At 42.3% G+C, this 25,068-nt stretch overlaps 1 protein-coding gene across 1 annotated transcript; it reads left to right on the forward strand.

Annotated features, from left to right (window-relative positions):
• Positions 1-1,802: 1,802 nt before the first annotated feature.
• On the forward strand, positions 1,803-22,544 carry ZKSCAN2 (zinc finger with KRAB and SCAN domains 2; the record flags this gene model as incomplete). Its single annotated transcript, XM_080913003.1, has 7 exons — positions 1,803-2,201; positions 3,001-3,187; positions 6,139-6,209; positions 6,562-6,688; positions 11,387-12,070; positions 16,832-17,323; positions 21,658-22,544. The coding sequence occupies 7 exons, from the start codon at positions 1,803-1,805 to the stop codon at positions 22,542-22,544; spliced, it is 2,847 nt and encodes a 948-aa protein (XP_080769129.1).
• Positions 22,545-25,068: the final 2,524 nt, after the last annotated feature.

Here is a 25,068-nt window from a genome sequence, read left to right on the forward strand (position 1 = left end):
CTCCACCACAGTGTCCTAAACTCCAAAATGGAGGCAACCCCATCCTCTCTATGGGATTTTTGTGAAAACCAGGCTTTGCTCAATCCCTACTTGGTCTGTCTTTTTGGATCTTATCCTCCTTCCAAGATATTTACCCAGATCTCTTATCTAGACCAAATCTCAAGTGTCTTTCTTTTCTTGGAAGGATTCGCCCCAGTTACTCGTTGTTTGTGGCTTTCTAATAATAAGGGATCCTATTTGCTTACCATGTCTGGCATGAAACAAGTACTCAGTAATACTATTAAAACAAGCTGTGTGCCAGCTCCATCTATTCCTTAAATGTACCCACGGATCATTCCTGACCTTTTATACATTTATACTTGCGGTACTCTATGCCTCTGTGATGCTAGAATTAGTCAAATTACGGGAAAACCTTTGAGAAATAAGTCACTGGCCTGTTTTCGAATGAGCTACCTACCAATGAGAATAAGAGTTGTGTTGCCCACTAATGAATCCCAAGAGCCTAAAACACTGTCACAAAGTAGGCACTTATAGGATGGACATTCATGAGCCTGCAGATTCTGGAACATCTAGCTATGAAGTTTTGAAGCAGTAGAGGAAATCTAGACCTGGTCCTATTAGGTCCTAGATAGCCCTTTTGATCATGCTTAGCCACTCAGGCCTTCCCAGAACCTTGGACAATTAAGAGAGTCCCCAAAATGAAAATAAAATTTCTCTTGACCATATATTTGAACGGTCAGCCACACATCCTTCCTCAGGAGTGTTGGCTCCAACCAAGGTCCCCAGACAGTAGCCTCCCATACATAGCCAGATCCTGACTGTAATCCCACCCCCACCCACCCCACGCCAGTTGTCACAAAGGAGTCCCTCCATCCTCCTACCCCCAACCTCAACACACACACCCTTGAACCCTTTCCACTAAAAATAAATCACTCCAGCCGCCAGAGGAGTCTGCCCGGCCTGAGGCAGGACGCGCACTGACATTTCGTCCGGAGAAATAGGGTCCGACCTCTGCATTCCCCTCGGCCCTGAACATCCCTCACACCCTCATTCCCAAAGTCCCTGGGCCGCAAGTCGCGGTACTGAACGCTCTCGCGAGACTCTTCCATGCATGCTCTCCCTTGCCCGCAAGGAAGACTCGCACGGCCCCCACCCCGTCGCGAACGGCGCATGCGTGGCCGTGACTCCCAGCGCCCCCCGCGCTCTCCGCTGGCGGAGCTGATGATGCTGTGCGCCAGCCGTTTGCCGCCCCCCGCGAGGCCTCGCCTCGTCCCATAGCTTCTTCCCCTCAGGCCGAGGTTCCCGCATCCTCGCGCGAAGGAACCCCGAGCGCTGCAGGCGCTGCTGAGAGCCCGGATACTCTTGCATTCGCGCCGGTGTTGGGTGTCTGCAGCAGCCTGGACCCGGACCAGAACCCCTGGGCCTGCCGCGCCCCCCGGGGCCTCGCGGACACACCCCCTCCTGGTCGGCGCCTCCTCCGCCCAGCATCAGTCTCCTGGGTTCCCTTCCAGGCCAGCGCCTGGTTCTTTTCCGACCTTGCACCCTAAAGAACCTCATGGGAGGGGGCGCGTGTTGATTGGATAGGAGGCCGGGTTTGCAGACTTTTAGGGTGGGTGCACATTCACCTTTTCAAGAGACATATTTGTACATATTTGATTAATCAGCCTGGAGTTCCTTGTTCCAGCTGACGTGCTATCATTTATCTCCCTACCGTCCCATATTCCCAAGGACATTAAGCGGAGGGCACTTGGAAGCTGCTCTGGGCCCTGACTTGGAACTAGACCTGTTGGCCCCGTTGGATCATGACTACAGTCATAAACCCTCAGATCGATGTGGAAGTTGAGGAGTGCCTCATCATGAAAGTGGGAAAGGACTCTGAGTGGGCGTCGGAGCCCATTCTGGAAAGATCAGGCAGCACTGAATGTGAATCCTTTCGAAAATGCTTCAGGCAGTTCTGTTATGAGGATGTAACAGGACCCCATGAAGCTTTCAGTAAACTCTGGGAACTCTGCTGCCGGTGGTTGAAGCCAGAAATGCGTTCCAAGGAACAGATCCTCGAGCAGCTGGTAATTGAACAGTTTCTCACCATTCTGCCTGAGAAAATTCAGGCCTGGGCACAGAAGCAGTGTCCAGAAAGCGGAGAGGAGGCAGTGGCCCTAGTAGTGCATTTGGAGAAAGAAACCAGAAGACTCCGAAAGCGGGTGAGCGAGGATTTTAAAGTGACTTGGTGGGAAGGGCGGGTGGGCAGGGCTTCATTTCCGGAAGAAGAGTTTATTAGAGAATAAACGGGACTTTGAAATGATCCGTAAGCCGAATCCCACTAAAAGCAGACCTGAATTTCATACTAAATGGAGGAGAGAATTTCAGTTGATCTTGCGAATTAAACTAAAAGTGTGGTTTGTGTGTTCTAATCCTCAATATAATGTTTCTACCAAAACTCTAGAGTCATTATTAATAGTTAATGCCTCACAGGGTTTGTCTTTGGTGGGAGAGGCAGACATCTCGGGATACTCCAAAATCCTCCCTAAGCTTTTTCTAACCGTCTTATGAAATATGCTTAGTGCCATGGTCCTTGGCACTCATCCAGTTTAACTGCTAGATTGTCATTTTTCTATGTCCTTGTTTGTTGGTCTACAGTTATTTTCAACACTATTGTTAAGCGAGTGAAGTGTGCAGTGCTTGACAGGTTTACAGTTTCACCTTGCACAGGGTGTGCTCAGGAGTTGATTTTGTAAGTCTTCGCTTCACTGGTGTTCTGACTAACTAGTGTTCTGCACACTGTTGGATAAAAGGACTTTGTAATAATGACTCCTCAAAAAAATATACATATAAAGAGCACTCTCCTCTTCCCATATTCCCAAACAACTGTGGGCCCATTTCAGACCATGGAGATTCTATTCTTCCCCAGTTCTTCTGCCCCTTAATGTCTCTGTTGGGGGATTTCACTCTGATCTGCAGTTCCTTTCCTCCAATAAAGTTGATGTTGACTTTATTTTGCAGGTCAGTAGCCCTCTGCATTCAGAGAAGCAAGCCCCACCTAGAACTGTGTGGGAAGTAGCTGACTTTGAGCCAGAGCAACTGGAGACGCAGCACAGGGTTGTTTCTCAGGAGGAAGCTGGAAGCCTCCACTCAGGACACCAAGAACAGCTGAACCAAAAAAGGGAGCATAGGCCATTATCTAAGAATGGTAAGGACTCAAAGTACATCCTGGTCAGAGACCGTGCAGTTTACACTGTGTCCCTAACACTATGGCTTGCTTGGTAGAGGTCCCTTCAGTATCCATTTGAAAAATAAATTGAATATTTGAAACAACTTTTTCACCTGTTTAATGAGTCAGAAATATTTGCTACCAAAATAAAATGGGTTCATAAAGATGGAGATTAGGGAAACTTAGATTGTCCAGGGAAGCTTTGAATCTTATTCAGTTATTTTAAAATGTCCACTCAAGGTTCACTTTGTGTCTACTCATGCCGTGTGTATATGTGCTTTTGAATGTGCTCTTGAAATACTATTGAGAAATGGAAACAAGGTAATTTTATTCCAAAACTTGACTCACAAGATAAGGCATCCCAGAATGATGTATGAGAGGGATAAATGGTGAGACTTCCCAAACAAGGGACACCAGTGTGGTGTTCTGAATAAGTATGATCCCCATAGAATTGTGTGTTTGATTGCTTGGCCCAAAGGGCATGGCACTTTTAGAAGGAGTGGCCTTGTTGGAGTAGCTTGTGGTCTTGTTGGAGGAAGTGTGTCACTCTGGGGTCAGGCTTTGAGTTTTCCTATGCTTAAGCTACATTCATTGTGGCACACAATCTCCTTCTGCTGCCTGTGGATTGAGATGTAGAACTCTCAGCTCCTCCAGCACCATGTCTGCCTGCACACTGCCATGCTTGCTTCCATGATAATAATGGACTGAACCTCTGAAACTGTAAGTCAGCCCCAGTTAAATGTTTTCCTTTATAAGAATTTCCCTGGTCATGGTGTCTCTTCACAGCAGTAAAATACTAAGACAACCAGCATGCAGAGCTACCCTCCATGTGAATATAGAAAGTCAAATATAAGGGCAAGAGATGCCCTGTTCTTCCCAGTCTACTTACCTTTCCATCTCCGGAAGTGTGGCTTCATCCCAGGCCAGAAGTGAGTTGTGGAAGGATCCTATCTAAAGACTTCATTCACGTCTTACCTGCCCCAAGACTATGATCTTGGGCAAGAAGCATGAAAACAAAGATTAATGCCTAGAGGTTAAGATCCTGGGCTGGAAGAGGCAAGCAGACCTGAGTTCATAACACAGCTCTTCCGTTTTTATTTATTTCCTCCCATAATGTCAAAATTATTCTTAAACTTCAACTCTGACTCAAAAAAATAAGAAATATTCACAACAGCTATGCTTCCATTGCTGAATCCAACCCTAAATAAAATAATGTACTGCAAATATTAGTGGATTCTGAATTAGCTGGAGCATTCCTTAGCATCCTACCTCCCTTTATCATATGGGTTACGTAGCTCTAATAACTTTAGCCGATAAACTCAATGGGACCCATGATGATTAAAAGGTTTTTGTTTTTTTTTTTTGCTTCTTGAAGACTGAGGAGTAGAGAACAGAAATCTGAGGACTAGATTTCTCAGGAAGATGGTTAGCTCTGAAGGAATGTGATTTCAGCCATACGCTTTTCAGAGACTCTGCTGTTTCCAAGAAAATTATTTGGGGGCTTGTAAAAATGCTTCCTGCCAAGTCTAATGACATACGTTTCATCCTGAAGACCCACGTGGTGAAAGAGAGAGCCAACTCCTGAAAGCTGTTTTCTAGCAGCCATACACAATTCATGGCATGCATGTGTAAACACACACTCAAAATACACAGATAAAATGTAATTTTTAAAAATGATGTGGGGTTTTTTTTTTTTTTTTGGTTTTGTTTTTACCTCTGTAGAAAGCAGGTAGCTCAAGCTTGAGATATGCTCATAAGCAAGTTACATTTTTCAGTTTCCCTAGTGAACTCTGAGGAGGAGATAGACCAAATCTGCTATATAAAAAGTTCACTTTTCTCCTACCCTGAGGAGCTGTTTTTAAATGTTTACTGTACCCATGGTTGTACTGATTGCTGTGTTGGCAGGACTTTACTAAGTTCTTGGTTCTTAAACTGTCAACTTATATGAGGGATGACAAACTGATAACCTGTATACCAAACGGGACTTGTCATATTTTATCTACAAAGGATTGTTGTGTGAGATTTGAAGGGTTTGGTCTGGGTTTTGGTTTTGTTCTTTGTACTTAGGTTTACAACTTGAGATTTTACAGAAGTCCCAGGTTTCTGGTGTCTTCCTTAGGGTTTCTATCCATGTGATGAACACCATGATCAAAAGCAGCTCAGGGTGGAAAGAGTTTACTTCACTTCCACATCCACATTGAAGGAAGTCAGGAGCTGATACAGAGGCCGTGGAGGATCTGCTTACCAAATAGTCCTTCATGACTTGATCAGCCTACTTTCCTGTGCCATCTCTGCCCACCTACCTAGGGGTAATGCTGTCAGCAATTGGTTGGGCTCTCCCAGATCAACCAGCAATCAAAAAAAAAAAAAAAAAAAAAAAAAACCCACAGACTTGTTTACAGGCTCGTAGTCTGGTGGAGGTGTAGGGGTGCATTTTCTCAATAAAGGTTCTCTCATCCCAAATGACTAGCTTATGTCAAGTTTACAGAAAAACTATCCAGCACATCTGCCTTCTCTTAGAAAAGTCAGAAACAGTGAGTCTCCAAGTGCTACAATCTCAAACTGAAGCACCATCATCATATAGGCTGTGCCCTTCAGTTCCCTGGTCCCAACCTTCTCCTTATGCATTTTACCAGCTTGTTCCTGAACCATTTGAGTTGTGAGTCCAGCCTCAGGATAAGGTACATTTGCTCTGAACCCACTAATAATCATTTCTATGTGTAGGTTTTAATATCTTTTCATTTCTTAAAAGGAGAAACAGCTGCTGGGTGTGGTGGCATACACCTTTAATCCCAGCACTCAGGAGGTGGAGGCAGGTAGCTCCCTGAGTTGCAGGTTACCCTGGTCTACAGAGTGACTCCCCCCCACCCCCCCCACACACACACACTTCAGAATACTATAAGCAATAATTGTTTCTTCTCTTTTTCTAGCTCTTTCTTCTGTCTGGGTTCCTGTCCCTAGTGATGAGTGGAATGCTGTAGATGAGGAAGTGACAACCCAGGTAATTTACTCCCAGGTGAACTGTAATTGTCCTCCCTGGCCTTCCTTCTAGGGAATTCAGTCAGGTATTTTCTATGCTAGCCTACATTGCTTATGCTTCTTCCAAGATTCCCCTTCATTTCTTTAACAGAGGAGGTTGGACTCAGTCCTCTCATAATGGAACCCCTTGCTGGATCAGCTGTTATGCTGTCTCATCCTAATTCTTTACTGTATCTTCCTCTTAACCTGATGCATGATACACACGTATTTCCTTAACTCAGTTATTCTTGAGGGCTCTGCTTCATCTGTGGCTGATGATCCTTCAGAGACCCTTGCAATTGTCTCGGTAGTCACTGGTGTTAGTGTTCTTACAGGAACCAGTGAGAGATGTCCACACGGTGAGAAGCTTTTCCTACAAAAAGAGTTTACAGCAAGTTCCTGGGCACAGAGATCACTACCATGAAATCAGGAAGGAAAGTGCAGGCAGCATGGTTTCCCTGGGTAAGCATTATTTCCTTTAAAACAATGGACCAGCAGATTTCATATATATTCATTCCTACTGGTGAGTAATAGTTGTAAATGTTATTGCTTAAAGCAGCAGTTCTCAACCTGTGGGTCAAAACCCCTTTGGCAAGCCTGATAATCTCTGAAATATTTACATTACAATTCATAAGCACAGTTATGGAGTAGCAACAAAAATAACGTTTTGGTTGGGGGTCACTACAACATGAAAAACTGTATTAAAGAGTTGCAGCATTAGTAAGCTTGAGAACTCCTGGCGTAGCAGATCTCCACGGATCACCCAGTGTAGCTACATAGCTGTTCCCTTTCCTTATTCATGTACTCTTTCCAGAAGAATATCATAATAGTAATTGGAGCACTGAACAGGTGTTAGATATAAGTGCCATATTTATATCACAGGAAATACAAACTCAGATCCATCCACTGAAGGTCTGTGAAATCACCAGGTCTTTCCACAGCTTGTTTTTATTCAATAATAATGACCTCAACACTTAATATAGAGCTGCTTAACAGGTGAATGAGTAACTGTTAAATGTTTGTTGGATGGGTATAAATCTTAATAAATAAAAATAATTTAAATCAGTAACCTTGGTAGCATATTTAGGTGCACAGGCACACAGGTGACCACTAGAGTTTCACTCTATAATCAGAGGACTGTCTTCATCTGTTTTAATAGGAGAGATATGTGTTATCTCATTAATATGGGAGCTTTTATTCACAAGTCAGATGAATGTATAATATTATAGGCCAGGGGTGAGGAAGCAGCTCAGTCAATAAAGCACTTGCAAGCATTTAAAGCCCACATTTTTAAAATCCAGGACTGGTGGCATGTGCTTGTAAACCAGGATGGGGAGGCAGAGACAGACAGCGCCCAGGAGCTCACTGACTAGCCAGTGCAGCCTACCCAACAATGAGATACTTAATTCCCCAACATACAAAAAAATGGTGGATACGCTGGAGGAATTGCTTATTTGGTAAAGTGCTAACATGAGAACCTGAATTCAATCCTCACAACCTATTTCAGAGACAGAGCAAGAAAACTTGATGCAGTGGTATGTTCTTATAATCCTCATCCTGGGAGCAGAGCAGAGACAAGTGGATCCCTAGGGCACACTGGCAAACCAGCCTAGCCTATCAATGAGTTACAAGTCGGTGAGAGAACTTCTCTAAAAATACAAAATAAAAGGCCAGGTGCGGTGGTCTAGTCTCTAAAGCCTGCACTCAGGAGACAGAAGCAACTAGATCTCTGGTTAAGTTTCAGACCAACCAGGACTGCATAGTAAGACTCTATCTCAAAAAGAAAATAAGAAAAAAAGAAAAACAGTGCCTGAGAAATGTTGCCTGAGATTGGCCTCTGGCCTCTATGCACACAGGCACACAAGTGAACCCCTACACACACAGGCACACAAGTTAACTCCTACACACACAGGCACACAATTGAACTCCTCCTACACACACAGGCACACAAGCGAACCCCTACACACACAGGCACACAAGCGAACCCCTACACACACAGGCACACAAGTGAACCCCTACGCACACAGGCACACAAGCGAACCCCTACGCACACAGGCACACAAGCGAACCCCTACGCACACAGGCACACAAGCGAACCCCTACGCACACAGGCACACAAGCGAACCCCTACACACACAGGCACACAAGTGAACCCCTACACACACAGGCACACAAGTGAACCCCTACACACACAGGCACACAAGTGAACCCCTACACACACAGGCACACAAGTGAACCCCTATACACACAGGCACAAAAGTGAACCCCTACACACAGGCACACAAGTGAACCCCTACACACACAGGCACATAAGTGAACCCCTACACACACAGGCACACAAGTGAACCCCTACACACACAGGCACACAAGTGAACCCCTACACACACAGACACACAAGTGAACCCCTACACACACAGGCACACAAGTGAACCCCTACACACACAGGCACACAATTGAACCCCTAAACATACAGGCACACAAGCGAACTCCTACACACACAGGCACACAAGTGACACAACGAGGTCCAGAGCAGACAGGGCTACACAAAAAATAAAAAAATAAAAAACCTTGTCTCAAAATCCCAGTTTTTAAAAAAATTAGTTTGGGATTGGAGGGATGGCTCATTGGTAATAACATTGGCTTCTCTTTCAGGAGAGTAAGTTTGTTTCCTAGTTCCCACATGGTAGCTCACAATCACATGTAACTCCAAGTCCAGGAGATCCCAACACCTTCTTCCTGCCTCCTTAGGCATTGTACATACATTGTATACATACTTTTAACCTCTTTAAGAACAATTGTTTTGCATTGTTTATTTGATTTGTCTTTATCAAAGTTTTTGTTTGAACATTTGTTTCTTCTGCCAAATTTTTCCAGACTGATTGTTTATTTGATAAATAAAACTGTATGTAATTAAAATGTGAGGTTTTATTATTTTATATACAAATTATAGTAATGACCACAGTTAACACATCCATCATTCACATCGTTAAAAGCAGGACACTTAAAATCTACTCTCAGCCAATGATAGGTCTGAAGTACCCCGTTCTAAGATATAGGCATCATTAGAGCCCCAGAGTGTGTTTTGCTTAATGCTGAGGTGCATTCTTTGTATCTGTCCATATTGCCCACCTCAGACCCTCTGGGAACCAATGTTCTGTTCCTCCGCACACTGAGGGTGTTTAAAAGATTCCATATAAAGCCAAAGTGGTATGACATTTGTCTTTCATCATCTGGTTTGTTTCACTTGATATAATGCCCTCCAGGTCCTAAATATCTAAAACATTAGAATTTCCTTCTTTGTATAATTTTATGCTTTATTTTATAAATAATTTTTTCATATTTTCACATATCCTTTATTTTCATTTTTAATTTTATGTACATGAGTATTTTGCCTAGAGGTATGTCTGTGTAGCACATGTGTGCCTGATGCTCAGGGGGGCCAGAAGAGGGATCAGATCCCCTGGAACTGTAATTATAGGCAGTTGTGAGCCACCACGTAGGTTCTAGGAATCAAAACCCAGATCCTCTGGAAGAGCCTCTTTCAAATATTCTTCATTTGTCCATTGATAAATATTTGGGGTTTTTATATACCTTAGATACTATAAATGGTGTCCCAGTCAATGTGAGAGCTGGCACCTCCACAGTGGTTTGGTTTTCTTTGTAAACATATCTAGAAGTGCATGGTAGTTGTAGTTCAGTGTTTTCTAGTCACCTCCCTACTGTTGTCACAATGGCTCGGTGAGTTCCCATCAGCAGTACATGGGTTCATTAACTCTGTACCTCCTCACCAGCACCGCTTATCTCTCTGACGCTAACCACTGTGACATGTGAGCTAACTCATGGTTTTGATTTGCTTTTCCCTACTATTTAATGGTGCTGAGTACCTGTTCATGAGCCTGTTGGCCATTTGCACATCAAATTCTTCGCCCATTCTTATCAGATGTTTTATAATAATTGTATGATCCCTTGTACATTTTCAGTTTTAGCCTCTTACAATATATATGGTTGTAAGTATTTCTGCCTGGACTGTAGTTACTTTGCTTTCTTATTTTTCTGTTGTGCTTAAGCTTTTATTGCCTCTGCTTTGGTTGTTATATCAAAGGAAAAAATCCATTTCCAAGACTAGTGTCAATTCCTTTTCCCTGTGCTTTCTTCTAGGGACTTTATGGTTTCAGGACCCACAGTTAGGTCACATATATGCATGGGGGCGGTGCGTACAGAGGCCGGAAGTCAGTGTCTGCTGTCTTTCTCAGTTCTCTTCCACCACACTTTCTAAGTCATGGTCTCTCACTGAACCTGAGATCCTTTTGCTGCAATTACAAGCACTTGTCACTATGCCTGACTTTCATGGATGCTGGGATCAAACTCAAAGCCTTGTGCTTATATAGCAAGCCCTTTGCAAACTGAACATCCCCAGCCCCATATGTAGGTATTTTATATATTTCAAGCTAGTTTTTCTGAGTGCTATAGGTAATAGTCCAGTTTCACTCACCATTCATTGAACAAACTTTCTTCTTCTCGTGTCAAAGATTAGTTGACCATATATGAATGGATTTATTTCAGAATATTATGTCTATAGTATGTCGATTCTAATTTATTTTCTCTTTTTAATTGCAGTACCATTCTGTGATTAATTTAGTTTAATAAAAATTCTTCACTTAGTAGTGTGTTTGTGTGTGTGTGTGTGTCTGTGTGTGTGTGTACATTGAGACAGGAAAGAATTAGGGCATGTGTATATAAGTAAAGAAAACAAATACTGAGTTCACTGTGGTGGCTCAAGACTAGAATCCTAGCACTTGGAAACTGACGCAGACAGATTGTTAGAAGTTTGAAGTCATCATAGTGAGTTCTAGGTTAGCCTGGGCTACTGTATGATACAGTATCATCCAAAGGAAAGAGTCAAAAGTAATGAAAACTTTCTCACCCTTGAGGGCATTCATGAAAGAACTAACTAGATGGAAGCAGTGAATATATGAGAAAGATTATGTCATTTCTAGATTTCTGTGCCAAAGAAGTCATTTAAATAACTACAGTGTGCATGGTCCTGGCTGAGGAAGGCTTTAGTGTAAACATAATCCAGGAGAACATGTTGTAACAGGAGGCTGGGGTGTGTAGTAATGATATCTGTACCTACTGTGAACTGTATTTCTCTTTCTGTAGGAGACACTGTATCTGCACCTAACAAAATAGCCCAGTTGGAACAAAAACAGGAACCATGGACTCTGGGTCTACATTCATCAAATAAGAGGAACAGTGTCCTGCAAAGCAACTACATCAAAGAGAAATCAGTGCATGCTGTGCAGAGCCCAGCAAGGAATGCAGGGAAAGTGTGGCGAGAACAGCAGCAGTGGGGTTTAGAAGATGAAAAAATTGCAGGTGTGCACTGGAGCTATGAAGAAACCAAGACTTTTCTTGCAATTCTCAAGGAATCTCGCTTTTATGAAACACTCCAAGCCTGTCCCCGAAATAGCCAGGTGTATGGTGCTGTGGCTGAATGGTTGCGAGAATGTGGCTTCCTCCGAACACCAGAGCAGTGCCGGACCAAGTTCAAAAGTCTTCAGAAGAGTTATCGAAAAGTGAGAAATGGCCACATGCTAGAACCCTGTGCCTTCTTTGAGGACATGGATGCCTTGTTAAACCCTACAGCCCACACTTCATCTTCTGAGAGGCCAAAGGCCATGATCTCTCTCCCACTAAAGAGAACTGCCATTAGTGCTCAAGAGCAGCTCAGTTTGATGGAGGAGGAAGAAGGTGCTGAAGACTCTGATGGTGATGAAGTAGGCATTGAGTTTATCCGAAAGTCTGAAATCCGTGCTGCCCCTATCTTGTTTCAAAATCTGAGTGGTAAGAATTGTACTGTTTCCTTTTTTTCTTTCTTGATATGAAGATAGAAGTGTGTTCTTATGGGGAGAGCATTACAATAGACTAACCCTGGAGATGGCTCTTACACTCCATGCTGTTTTCACCGTGATGTCCCACAACTGAAAGGGCAATTAGGTGTTTGCTGCTGTCCCCAGTGTAGCCTGGGTGCAGCTTTCAGGAGCCTGCAGGCTCTTCTTCAGGTTAGAGTGAAACCTGGTTTTTAAACATTTGGGAGTCAGGATAGAGAGATGACTCAGTGGTTAAGAGCCCTGGCTGCTCTTTAAAGGACCCAGGATCAGTTCCTGTCATCTATGAGGCAGTTCAAAACCATCTGTCACTCCAGTTCCTGTGACTCCAGCACCTTCCGGCTCTGAGTACCAGGAACACATACTACACATACATTGCTGCAGGCTTTCATATACACATATGTAATCAATTATATTCATTATACTCCTTTCTATAGAAGGAAAGTAAATAGAGTGAAAAAATTCAAAGTGTCCAGTATTATTTGAGGATTGCTATAACCAGTTGTATTTTAATAAATGAAGAATGCATTATTAGTCCATACAGTACAATCAATAACAGTATAAAGGAGTAAAGAAATGAAACAAACTTTTTCTACCCAGTTTAAAATCCAAGAAAGGAAAGTAAATAGAACACAGAACAGACTAGTTAGTTACTTAAAAGCAATAGTAAGAGCCAGGCCTGGTGGCATGCAGCTGTAAAGCCTGAAATTGGTAAGCAGAAACATCAAGAGTTTGAAAGTAGCCTGGACTAAGAGCAAAACCCCTTCTCTAAATACATAAATACAAAAACAAGATGTCTTAGTTACTTTTCTGTTACTCTGAAGAGATACCATGACCAAGACAACTTGTAGAAAGTGTTTATTGGGACTCACAGTTCTAAAGAGTTAGAACCCATGGCCAACATGGCAGTGGGCAAGCAGGCATGATGCTGGAGCAACATCTGAGAGCTTACATCCTTATCAGCAAGCAGAAGGCAGAAGGAGGGAGGGAGGGAGGATGGAAGAGGGAGAAGGAGGGGGAGAGAGAGAGAGAGAGAGAGAGAGAGAGAGAGAGAGAGAGAGAGAGAGAGAGAGAGAGAGTGCTAGCTAGCTAAATAGGGAAATTGTGGGCTTCTGAAACCTCAGAGCCTTCCCCAATGGCATGCTCTCCCCAACACATCCACATCTACTAACACTTACCAAACAGTTCCACCAACCAAGGACCAAGCATTCGAATATAAGAGCCTATGGAAGCCATTCTCATTCAAACCATCACCTCCTACTCCCTAGGCCCCCACAGGCTTGTTGTAAAATAATAAAATTCATTTAGTCTAACTTCAGAAGTCCCCGTAATCTTTCAGTCTCTAGAGTATTTGAAAGTTCAAAGTCTCTTCTCAGAGTCAAGGCAGTCTCTTAATTATAACTACCTGTAAAATTAAAAAGCAAATTGCATACTTTCAACATAGAATAACACATCTTGAAAGGAGGAATGGGGCATAGTGAGGAAATACTAGACCAAAGCAAGATCAAATCCCAGCAGGGCAAACTCCAAATCCTGTAGTTTGATGGCTCTTCTCTTCCATCATTGCTAACTGTTACACACTTCTCTCAAGCAGATTTCTCTCCCTACGTGCAGCTCCCTGCAAACATCTGATGGCTTGGGTACCTCCAACATCCTAGAGTCTCTAACACAGTCTGGGCTTCACAACTTCACACTGGCCTTTCTGGACCTCCATACAAGGACTACCCTGCCATATGCCTGTCCCTAGTGGCTTTGCTTAACTGGACAGGAAGATTTCACAACCCTTTTACACCTATATTCTTTAAGACTCTAAAGCCAGAATCCTGTGGCTGAGTTGCCAAGTACTGGCCCTCTCCTCTTACATTTACATAAGCTCTGATTTGTTGCTTTCATTTGTTTTAGGAGCAGAAGACTCATTGACATTTCCTTTAAAAAGGGGGGGGGGGGCAAGATCTTAGTCTCACAATGACCATGGCCACACTTCCACAGGGTAGCCTGACACCCAGTGGTGGCCTTGAACTATTGAGCACAATCCTGCCCCAGCCTCCCAAAGCTACTGAGATTACAGGCGTGCACCACCACTCCTGGGTTACAGGCGTGCACCACCACTCCTGGGTTACAGGCGTGCACCACCACTCCTGGGTTTCCTTTTTATAAGTCGAAACTTAACTAAACTGGATGCTGTCCTGAGGACACTACTCTTTATTTTATTTTTTTAAAGTTCTCTCTGAACACAAGACTAGGCTTCAGCACTCCTGGTGCTTTTTCTCCTCAGATAGTAAAATTTACATTTCCTTTTGCCTGCTTGTCCTTTCTCATCATAGTCCCACATAAGAGTAATCACTGATACCTACATGATACATTCAGCATTATTCTGTCCTGAAATCTTCTCTGCCAGCAAGTTGTCCAAAACTCACAGTTAGACTCAGATTCTTAGGACAAGTGCAAAAAGCAGACACATTCCTTACCACAATATCACCAGAATGCTTTCCACCCAGTGGTCTCCAGCTAATAATTGTTCCCCTGGGAAAGCTCTTGAAGTAAGCCTCCACAGTATACACAGCTCTCAACACTACTGTTCTCCATGTCCCTACTCAGTGGCCCATTAAGCCCCACTGCGAGCATTCACTCACTTCCCTATCCAAAGAGTTCCACATTTCTCCAAAAACCTATCACATTAGTATGTATTCCTGGTGCTATCTTCTGGGAACCAGGCATTCAATTTATGAGCCTGTGGGGACCACTCTCATTCAAAGCACCACGCAAGAGTAAGACAGTAAAAACAAATCTAAATATATCACTAATTACAGATTTACTAAACCAGAATTAACACATCCTCATCGTAGGAAATGCACCCTAGATAGGACAGGCATTAAAATACAAGGAGACTAAGCCTGGTGCTGCAGACTGTAAACCAGCCCTTGGGACCTGGCAGGAGGACTGAGATTGAGACTAGTTTGAGCTACACAGCAAGACCTTATCAAAAAAACTTTTTGAAAAGATACCCTGTGAAAATTTGTTGAATATTTGAGAACCAAGACACAGAATTAAACAGCCAGTTAATAACTGTGTGACTGTAGATGCATCATGGGCATCTACATTGGGCTTAATTTTCTCATGTGAAATACATGATTAAGAACTCACAAGGTTAGCTGGGCGGTGGTGGCACATGCCTTTAATCCTGACACTGGGGAGGCTGGGGCTGGTGGAGCTTTGTTCGTTCAAGGCCAGCCTGGTCTACAGAATGAGCACCAGGACAGCCAGTGCTACACTGAGAAACCCTGTCTCAAACAAAAAACAAAAACCTCACAGGGTTATCACTGGCTTTCAGTGGGGTACAGGTGAAGGTGCTCTAAAAAGGCTGAAATGCTTCAGTTATTACCATTGTCTTTTCTGGTTCATTGTAAAGATGATAAATCAATACAACAGGAAAATAAACTAGAAAATCCACAGGTGTTCATGAGGCTATGTGCTGAAAATCACAAATCTTCAGACAAATGGAAGGATTGTCTTGCATGTACAAGTAATCACCAATATGAAGACACAAGGGTCAAGCTCTTGGGGATCATCTCAAGTGTAGGAATCCAGTCAGTAATGAGGCTGGACACATCCAGTAAATATTGAGGCTAGCCACTACTTTTTCAAAAACACACAAAAAGCTACTTTTAACAAGCTACTGAGAGGAGTTTATTCTGCTGTCTATGCGCTCGCTCTCTCTCTCTCTCTCTCTCTCTCTCTCTCTCTCTCTCTCTCTCTCTCTCTCTCTAATTAAAAGGTTATCAAACCCATAGCTACTTGGACATAGCTCTCAGTCTCAAGGAAAACTGGTAAAAAAAAGTTTCAGTCTGTTCTTTTGGGGTTATAATCCATTTTTCTGAACTACTTGGAAAAGACACTTGTAGGGAACTAAGTCCCTGAGTTCATCTCCATGGCAGTGTCAATATGGGAGACTATAGGAACTCTTCCAGTAAACCCTTTGGAAATTTTGGCTAATTATTTAAAAATTGATGTCTGTGCAGGTTGAATCTTTGTGTCCAGAAACACAGCATCTTATTTTTTCTAGTTACTTTAATGTGTTTAAATAAAGAATTATAGATTTTAACATAGGCTTTTCTGCTTTTAACAAAGCTTGTTTCTGGATATTCCTTATTTCCTGTTTCTATCATGAATAGAACGTTTACTCATAATTTTCTTTATCCTTGAGAAGTTTGTAAATGAATACAGTGAAATATGATCATATACATCCACCAGTTTCCTCCAACTCCCCAAAAAGTCCCCATCCCAACTTCATGTGTTTTTATATGTTTGTTTACTAACCCACTATGTACAATTAGTGCTGTCCTTATGTACGTGAGTATGGGGTATGGGACCATTCTCTAAAGCGTGGGTAACCTACCAGTAGGAACGTCTCAAAAAAGAACAATTTTCTCTCTTCCAAAAGCTGTTAAGTGCTAGTAGGGCTTGGAGAAAACACACACACACACACACACACACACACACACACACCTTTGCTAGAATTTTGACTGGCTGTATAGGTCTACAAATAGTCATCCCTGCCGTGAGTTCATGCGTGCAGTACCCTGTCATGTCCAGAAGGCAGTGTTCACAATGCTCTTCCCTGAATAAACCTTGCATTCTGTCACACTATATAATGTGTGTAACAGAAGAGTGCCAGGCTCCTTTTCTTATATTTTTAAACTTTATTCTTGAATGGCAGGTGTGCATTGGGGCTATGAAGAAACCAAGACTTTTCTTGATATCCTTCAAGAGACCCGGTTTTATGAAGCACTTCAAGCCTGTCATCGGAAGAGCAAATTGTATGGAGTTGTGGCTGAACAACTTCGAGAGTGTGGCTTTCTCCGGACACCAGAACAATGCCGAACCAAGTTCAAGAGCCTTCAGAAGAGTTACCGAAAAGTGAAGAATGGCCATGTTCTGGAGTCCTGTGCATTTTACAAGGAGATGGATGCCCTAGTTAACTGCCGTACATCTGCCCTTTCCACCAGCACTTCAGAAGAAACGCCATTACTCTCAAGACAAGAAAGGGGACATATTGAGGTTGAACCCCAAGAGCCTACAACCTGGGAACCTGAGGAGACCTCACAGGAGGCAGTGTTAGAAGATTCTGGCAGCGAGAGAATGAGTGAGGAGGAAATTATAGAAGAGCCAGAACTTGAAGGACCTACAGGCCTACTGCAAAGCACAGCTGGTAAGCTCATGGGGCTTCTGGTCAGAGTGAGGAGAAAATGTCACCTTCCGAAAACCACTACACCTGGCACATAGCTCATGTGTACTGCACATGTATTCACTCAGAAGATATTTGAGTGCTGTTTGCTGTTAGAAGAAAAGGGAAATAGAACTAAGAAAACTGGGTCCTGTTCTCATGGTACTTCCCTTCCAAAGAAGGGCTTGGTTGCTCACATTCTTTTGATTCAGACTTGGGGACTTTAGATTTGGTTTCTGTCTTGGTAGGTCAGACAGTGTTTTGTTTCTGGAAAAACTATAGAGAAGAATGTGAGATTCTACATTTTAAAGAATACTTGAAGGAGGAGGAAGGTCTGCAAACTCCAATCAGAAACATCTCACTGCTGTGAGGAAAGGGATAGGCAGGGGCAAGATGAGAGGCTTTGTTCTGCTCCTGAGCTTCAGCAGCCTGCTTGCCGCGGCCCCGTGGTGTGCTTGTTGGCAGCTAAACTACTAGCTCAAGCATAGACATTTAAAACCCACAGGTGTCCTTTAAAGAGCATTTTAATACGTCTACACTCAGCACTTACACCCGGAGAGGTGACATGGCTGAGTAGACTCACCTCTGCCTGCCTACTTCTACTGCCTTAGCCCCTGTTCTAGTCCTGGCTTTCTCTGCTCCTTACCCAGACTGTAAAAGTCTCAAAACCAAATTTTCTCACCCACTTTTTTAGAGAAAGAAAGAAAGAGGCCCCAATTGTAGCCCAGGCTGGCCTGGAACTCCTGATCCTCCTGCCTATAGCACTTGAGCTCTGGGATTGCAGGCATGTGCCATCCTGTCTAGCTTCTCACCCGTGTTTTGTTAAGCTGTACTTAATCTGTGCTCATCCTATCCTTCAAGGCGTGTATGCTACTGTCTTCTTCCTCTAGGCTTACTCTGAAACAAAACTCCTTGCTGTGCCCTACATGCCCCTTAAGCTTCCTCACAGCTAAGCCGTGGCTCATCATCTCTGCTAAACTCTGCACCTCGAACAAATTTGGCTCTATAGATCTGTGGGTGTTTTGTTATGTGCACATGTCTGGTGTCCACAGAGGCTAGAAGAGGGTTTTAGTTCCCTGGAACTGGAGTTACACATAGTTGAAAGCTGTAAACCCAAGTCCTCTAGAAAAACAACCCATTCTTTAACTATTGAACCATCTTTCTGGTCCCAGCTTCCTTTTTAATGACTATAAAAAGAGTCCTTGTGAATATTTTATGTGACCTCCAGAATGTAATCAAATTTATCAGTTACTGTGTGAATCAGCTTAATAGACTGTGACTTCCTCTAACTCCCAGAGCAATGTTGGATCCAAAAAGAAAACCTCTTTCTGCACATCCTCACCAACATCTGCTGTCACCTGAGTTTTTGATCTTAGCCATTCTGGTTGGTGTAAGGTGGAATCTCAGGGTCATTTAAATTTGCATTTTCCTGATCACTAAGGACTTTGAACATTTCTCTTTTTTTTTTTTTTTTTTTTGAGTTTTTTTTTTAATTGAACAACTTTATTTTAAAAAACAAAGATAAATGTACAGATTTTAAGCATTTTTACATAAAAGTATACGAATATATTTTTGTCAGTACTTGGTTTTTTTTGAGCATTTCTTTAAGTGCTTCTCAGCCATTCAAAATTCCTGGTGTGAATCCTCTGTTTAGTTCTAACCCCATTTTTTGATTGGGTTGTTTTGCTTTTTGCAGGTTAGTTTCTTGAGTTCTTTATATATTTTGGATATTAGCCATCTATTGGATGTGGGATGAAGATTCTTTCCCAATCTGTAAGTTGCTGATTTGACCTATTGATTATGTTCTTTGCTTTACAGAAGCTTTCCAGTTTCATAATGTCCCATTTATTAATTCTTAATCTTAGAGCCTGAGCCACTGGAATTCTGTTCAGGAAATTTCCTCCTGTGCCAATAAGTTCAAGGCTTTTTAGCCACTTTTTCTTCTGTTAGATTCAGTGTATCCAGTTTTATGTTAAGGTCCTTGATCCACTTGGACTTGTGCTTTGTGCAAGGTGAAAAATATGGGTCTATTTTCATCTTTCTACATACAGAGAGCCAGTTAGATGAGCACCATTTATTGAAGATGCTTTTTTATTCCATTGTATATTTTTAACTTTTTGTTAAAGATCAAGTGTCCATAAGTATGTGGCTTTATTTCTGGGTCTTCAGTTCTATTCCATTGAGCAACCTGTCTGTACCAATACCTTACAGTTTTTATCACTCTGTAGTACAGCTTGAGGTCAGGGATGGTGATTCCCCCAAAGGTTCTTTTACTGTTAAGAATTGTTTTTGATATTCTGGGTTTTTTGTTTTTCCAGATGACTTTGAGAATTGCTCTTTCCACATCTTTGAAGAATAGTGTTGGGATTTTGATGGGGACTGTATTGACTCTGTAGATTGCTTTTGGTAGGATGGTCATTTTTACTATGTTAATTCTACAAATTCATGAGCATGGGGGATCTCTCTATTTTCTGAGGTCTTCTTCGATTTCTTTCTTGAGAGACTTGAAGTTCTTGTCATACAGATCTTATACTTGTTTGGTTAGAATTAACCCAAGACATTTTGTGTTATTTATGACTATTGTGAACAGTGTTGTTTCACTAATTTCTTTCTCACCCTGTTTATCATTTGTATAAAAGTACTAGTTTATTTGAGTTAATTTTATATCCAACCACTTTGCTGAAACTATTTATCAGTTGTAGAAGTTCTTGATAGAATTTTTGGGGTTGCTTATGTATACTATCATATCATCTGCAAATAGTGATTCCTTGACTTCTTTGCCGTGGCTGCCCTCTGAGTGGCCCAGGAGGCAGCTGAAAGAGTCAAGTGCAGATACTTAGACCCAACTAATGAACAGAAGCCAGGGACCCCTGTGGTTGAATTAGGAAAAAGCAGGAAGAAGCTGAGGAGGAGGGTGACCACATAAGAGACCAGCAGTCTCAACTGTCCTGAACCCCTGAGATCTCTCATCCCTGAGATACTGAGCCACCAATCAGGCAGCATGCACCAGCTGATATGAGGTCCCTGACACATGTACAGCAGAGGACTAGGAGAGGGCTGGCCTTAGTGAGAGAAGATGAACCTAACCCTCCAGAAACTTGAGGCCTCAGGGAGTGAGGAGGTCTGGTGGGGTGGGGGTGGAGACATCCTCTTGGATACAGGGGGGAGGTATGGGATGGGGAGCAGTTGGGGCAGTAGCTGGACTATAAAGGAAGATTTAGGAGGAGGAAGAGGAGGAGGATAAAACCTCAAAAGGAGAACTGACATCATTGCAGATTTTTATAAAAGTTAATGAACTGACTGTTGGCTGCCCTTCTCTTCCCAGCTCACACTGTAGCTAGCCCACTAACCAGCACTTTCACTGCAATGTGTGGAAGGGAAGTCATGTTGACACCTACAAGTAGGAACAAGATGGTTGCTTAAGAACAAGGGTTTGGGAATCAAAGCTGTATTGAGCCTAAGATATTCAGCTTTTGAAATGTTTGTGGATGGCAATATTGTGTCTTTTAGAATTTGCATCAAAGTAGTCTATGCAGAGAGCAGGGCGTGTGTGTGTGTGAATAGAGATGAAACCGCATTAGTTATAAATTGATCACTGTTAAAGGTAAGTAAGTAGTTTGTGAAAGTTCTTTATACATATTACACTGTTTATTCTTCTCTCTGTGTGAATTTCCCATAATTCAAAATTGAGAACAAAAACACAATTAACAAGTGACCAGAGTGTTGCCAGAGCCAAACTATGTCATTCCAAAGTTTCTGTCTCCATGGGGCACATGTCATGCTTCCCATAAAACTCCACAGAGAAGCTGAATCCAAGATGCACCTTACAGTGAATGGTGTGAAATGGAAGAGTAAAAAATTCCAGTTTTGGCAGTAAAACAGAGTATTTTTATTATTGTGGTCCGCGAGGTAACAAAAAAACAAGCTACACGATGGCATGAGAAAATAGTACTGAAATCTAGAACCTGACTAGAACAGTTGAGACACATCATGAGGAATTTAGAGTTGCCCATTAGAGTTTATCCAAATGAGGTATAGATGTGAAAGAAGAAAGCCAGAATGAGCTACTTGAAGGAGATAAACCAGGTTGTTGCTAAGTTAATCAGAATACAAATGGAGAGTTCAAAATGTTGAGGCCCCACACTATAGCAAATGTCATTGACCTTTTTATAGACCTGGGAGAGGGTAAACCATGGTGGGTCAGTCAAGTCACGGTGTGAGGCCATAAACATGAGAGGGTCATAAGCATTGTAGGCCTGGTGAATTGTTTTTCTTAATACTGAAATTTTGTGAAATTCTATTGTCTTTTCCTTTTCCAGATTTTGAAGTTGGAAGTATTATTAAGGAAGCCCCAACACAGGTAATATTTAAGGACACAGAGCCCCATAGGGCATTAATAGAAAAGCCTAAGAGATTTGTTTCCCAAAATACCAACCCCAGTAAATACTGTAAAAGGGAGTACTTCTCAGGAAGACACTGGGAAAACCTTCAAGGAGTTAGACAGGGAAAACTGATGTCTCAGCCTAGAGATACAGGGAAGGCTGTGGTGCATCAGAGGCCTTTCATGGGGAGGAGACCATACAGACTTCTCAAATATGGAGACAACTCTGGAAGGAATGCCCGTCTTGTGTGTAGGATGACCCACCAGAAGGAGAATCCTTATAAGTGTGGTGTCTGCGGGAAGTGCTTTGGTAGGAGCAGGAGCCTAATCAGACACCAAAGAATCCACACTGGGGAAAAACCTTTCAAATGTCTTGACTGTGGGAAAAGCTTTAATGACTCCTCAAATTTTGGAGCCCACCAGAGAGTCCACACTGGAGAGAAGCCGTACAGATGCAGGGAGTGTGGGAAATGCTTCAGTCAGAGCTCGAGTCTTATCATCCATCAGAGAACCCACACTGGTGAGAAGCCCTATCAGTGTGAAGAGTGTGGGAAAAGCTTCACCAACAGTTCTCACTTCAGTGCCCACCGCAGAGTCCATACTGGAGAGAATCCCCACAAATGTGGGGATTGTGAGAAGAGCTTCAGTAACTACACAAGGTTTCGAGAACACCAGCAAATCCACACTGGAGAGAAGCTCTACACCTGTGCTCAGTGTGGCAAACATTTCAGTAAGAGCTCTTTTCTCACCAAACACCGGGAAGTCCACATGAGAGAAAAGCTGCTGCCATACTCCCCTCTGTCTACTCCCCAGAGAGTCTACTAAAGGCCAAGAGTGCTGAGCTCAGGAAGACCTTTTGACAGTGAGCTTGTCTTTCCACTCATCCCATTAGCCATCCACGTGCTCTGTTAGTCTGATCCTAGTCCCGCTCTTGGAAGCAATCTTTTCTTAGCTATAAATTACAGTTCCCAAGACAAGCCTGAGAACAGAAATAAACTACTCATCTGTTCTCACCTCATAGTCAGTCTAACATGCTCAGTCTGCCCCTCCCCTATGAGTCTTGGCAGTTTTAATAAACAAGATGGTAGAGGCTTTTTTTAATTCAGAATAAAATTCTCACTAAATTATTGAGACTAGTGCTCAAGTTGTCTAGCAACTATCAAAACTCTTGCACATAAATGAATCCATATATTTTCAAATATATGAATGGTGAAAAGTTTTTATGGTATTATCTATTACCCATATGAGATCTTGGCAGCAACCTGACAATGGATTTTCATATTTGGGTAGAACTTTTAGGAGTTTGCTAAGAACTGTATCAGATACATCTTAGTTTAGAGGATATAAAAGGAGAGTGGAGGCTCTATAGCTTCCTTCAGAAGTCTATATCAAGAAGTTGATCCAAATAGCTAGGGTCTAATTTCCTGTGTTGTTACAGAAATTGTGTTGCTAATTAATACCTTGTCCTCCACCAAGATAAGCACTTGTTCACCCTTTATCTCTCTTTTTGTTCCTGAAGACTTAACTCCAGTGGCTGCTGCTTTTCCAGTGACAAATGATCCTTGTGCTATTAATCACAAGTCTATACTTACCTCTTAATTGTTCTGGGTGCTCTTATGGGACTCTTCCGGGCTACGTTGACCCACTCTGATGGGAGAGGATGCACATTGGTGCTGTGTCACTAAGAGACAGATTTCAAACTCTCATTCTACCCTATCACTTCTCTGACTCATAACCTAGAGCAAGACCAACTAGTATGTTGGCATATTTCAAATTGCCTAGCTCTACATTTCAATGTAATATAATAGTGTTTCTAAAAGTTTAAGGCTGCAAGGAAGAAGATAAGACCTGAAGTATTTAAATTGACTCTTTAGACCTGTTTTAGATCAAAGAGCTACCTCAGTCCAGACTACACTTCCAGGTTAACTGTTACACTACTAGTCCCTGGTTCTGAAGTTTCTAGTTCCTGTTTATAGGATCATAAACCTGACTATAGAGTTCTAAATAATTACACCATTCTATAGTTCATTCAGTGAAAGTGAAGTTACCTACAAACTTCCACTCTTATTTTCCCCATTGTCCTGTTCTGGAACAAAATGTTAATGATTTCCTGGCATTAACCAAGTATATATTGTCAGAAAGTTTCTTATGGGGAAATAATTAGCTCATATAGACTTACAGATGAAGTTCAGGAATTTGATCTTCCCAAACCATGTACTTGAAATTGAGGCCTGTGGTGTTCATACCTTTAATACACAGGTAACTCCATGGAGCTTTGCTCTGGGGAGGGAGAAGTCCCAAGAATGGTGGAAGGAGAACCATAGCCAGGTGTTTCTAGGTCCTCCTGTCAGGTGCTCTCATTGAAAACATCTAGAGATGATACTTTTATGTGAGTCTATTTGAATCTCTTGAGACCTACTCAGCAAACTATCAAAGAGGGTAGGCATTGTAGAAAGAAAAGTGCTTTATGGTGCCAACGTAGGATATAGCCTGTTGGAAGGCACGTGACTCAGGTAAATGCTGATAAATGTTTATGATGTGTGTTTGTTGGAAATGTTGTAATTGTTGACAAATTAACCGTAGCTAATTTTCTGTGTATTGTCTTAAATAGAGATTCCTAATGGTACATGCAGCTTCATGTTGGTATTGTTCCTAAACCAGTAAGATTGTATGGTGCCAGTGGACTTGTGCTTATAATTATATAGATGTCTGGAATTCCAACTCTAGAAAAGATGCACATTAGTCTAAATTGCAACTTAGTAACACGTACACAGGATTGATACTTAAATGGAAGCATGATTCAGAAAGTAGATGACTTGTTCACCAATACTTATGCACTGTTCTGTATAAGACCATGTTTTAACCACAGAGAGGAAGACAAAAATGATGGGGGTCATGGCTATACTCCACCAAGTAAGTGTTACAGAAGATAATCTAGTTAACTCCACGGTGATGTGAAAGGTCCTCCACCCCATCTAGAGGAGTTGCAATCACATCCTGAAGACCTTCTGTAAATAGCAAATAGAAAACCAGTTTGGACACCACTTTTCGACACACTTTCTCAGCAACAGAAAAGATCCAGGGCCTGTTCTGTCTCCACCACCACAAAGTGATTGTCTCCTGTATCTAAGAAACAATGGGGTGAGATGATTAGAACTACAGGTAGTTCTAATCATAAACAGTCTGTTGGGATACGTATTAAGTTAGTGGGCCTTATCTCAGTTCTTAAGAAACAGATCTTCCTACTATCTTAAACCAAGGTGCTTGTTTATGTGTTTCTCTTGTCAGCTGATGTGTGAAAGGTAGACTAATACTTTGAGTAATACATCTTTACCACCTCTGTAATGAT

Source organism: Micromys minutus, assembly GCF_963924665.1.
Source record: "Micromys minutus genome assembly, chromosome: 2".
NCBI classification, from domain to species: domain Eukaryota; kingdom Metazoa; phylum Chordata; class Mammalia; order Rodentia; family Muridae; genus Micromys; species Micromys minutus.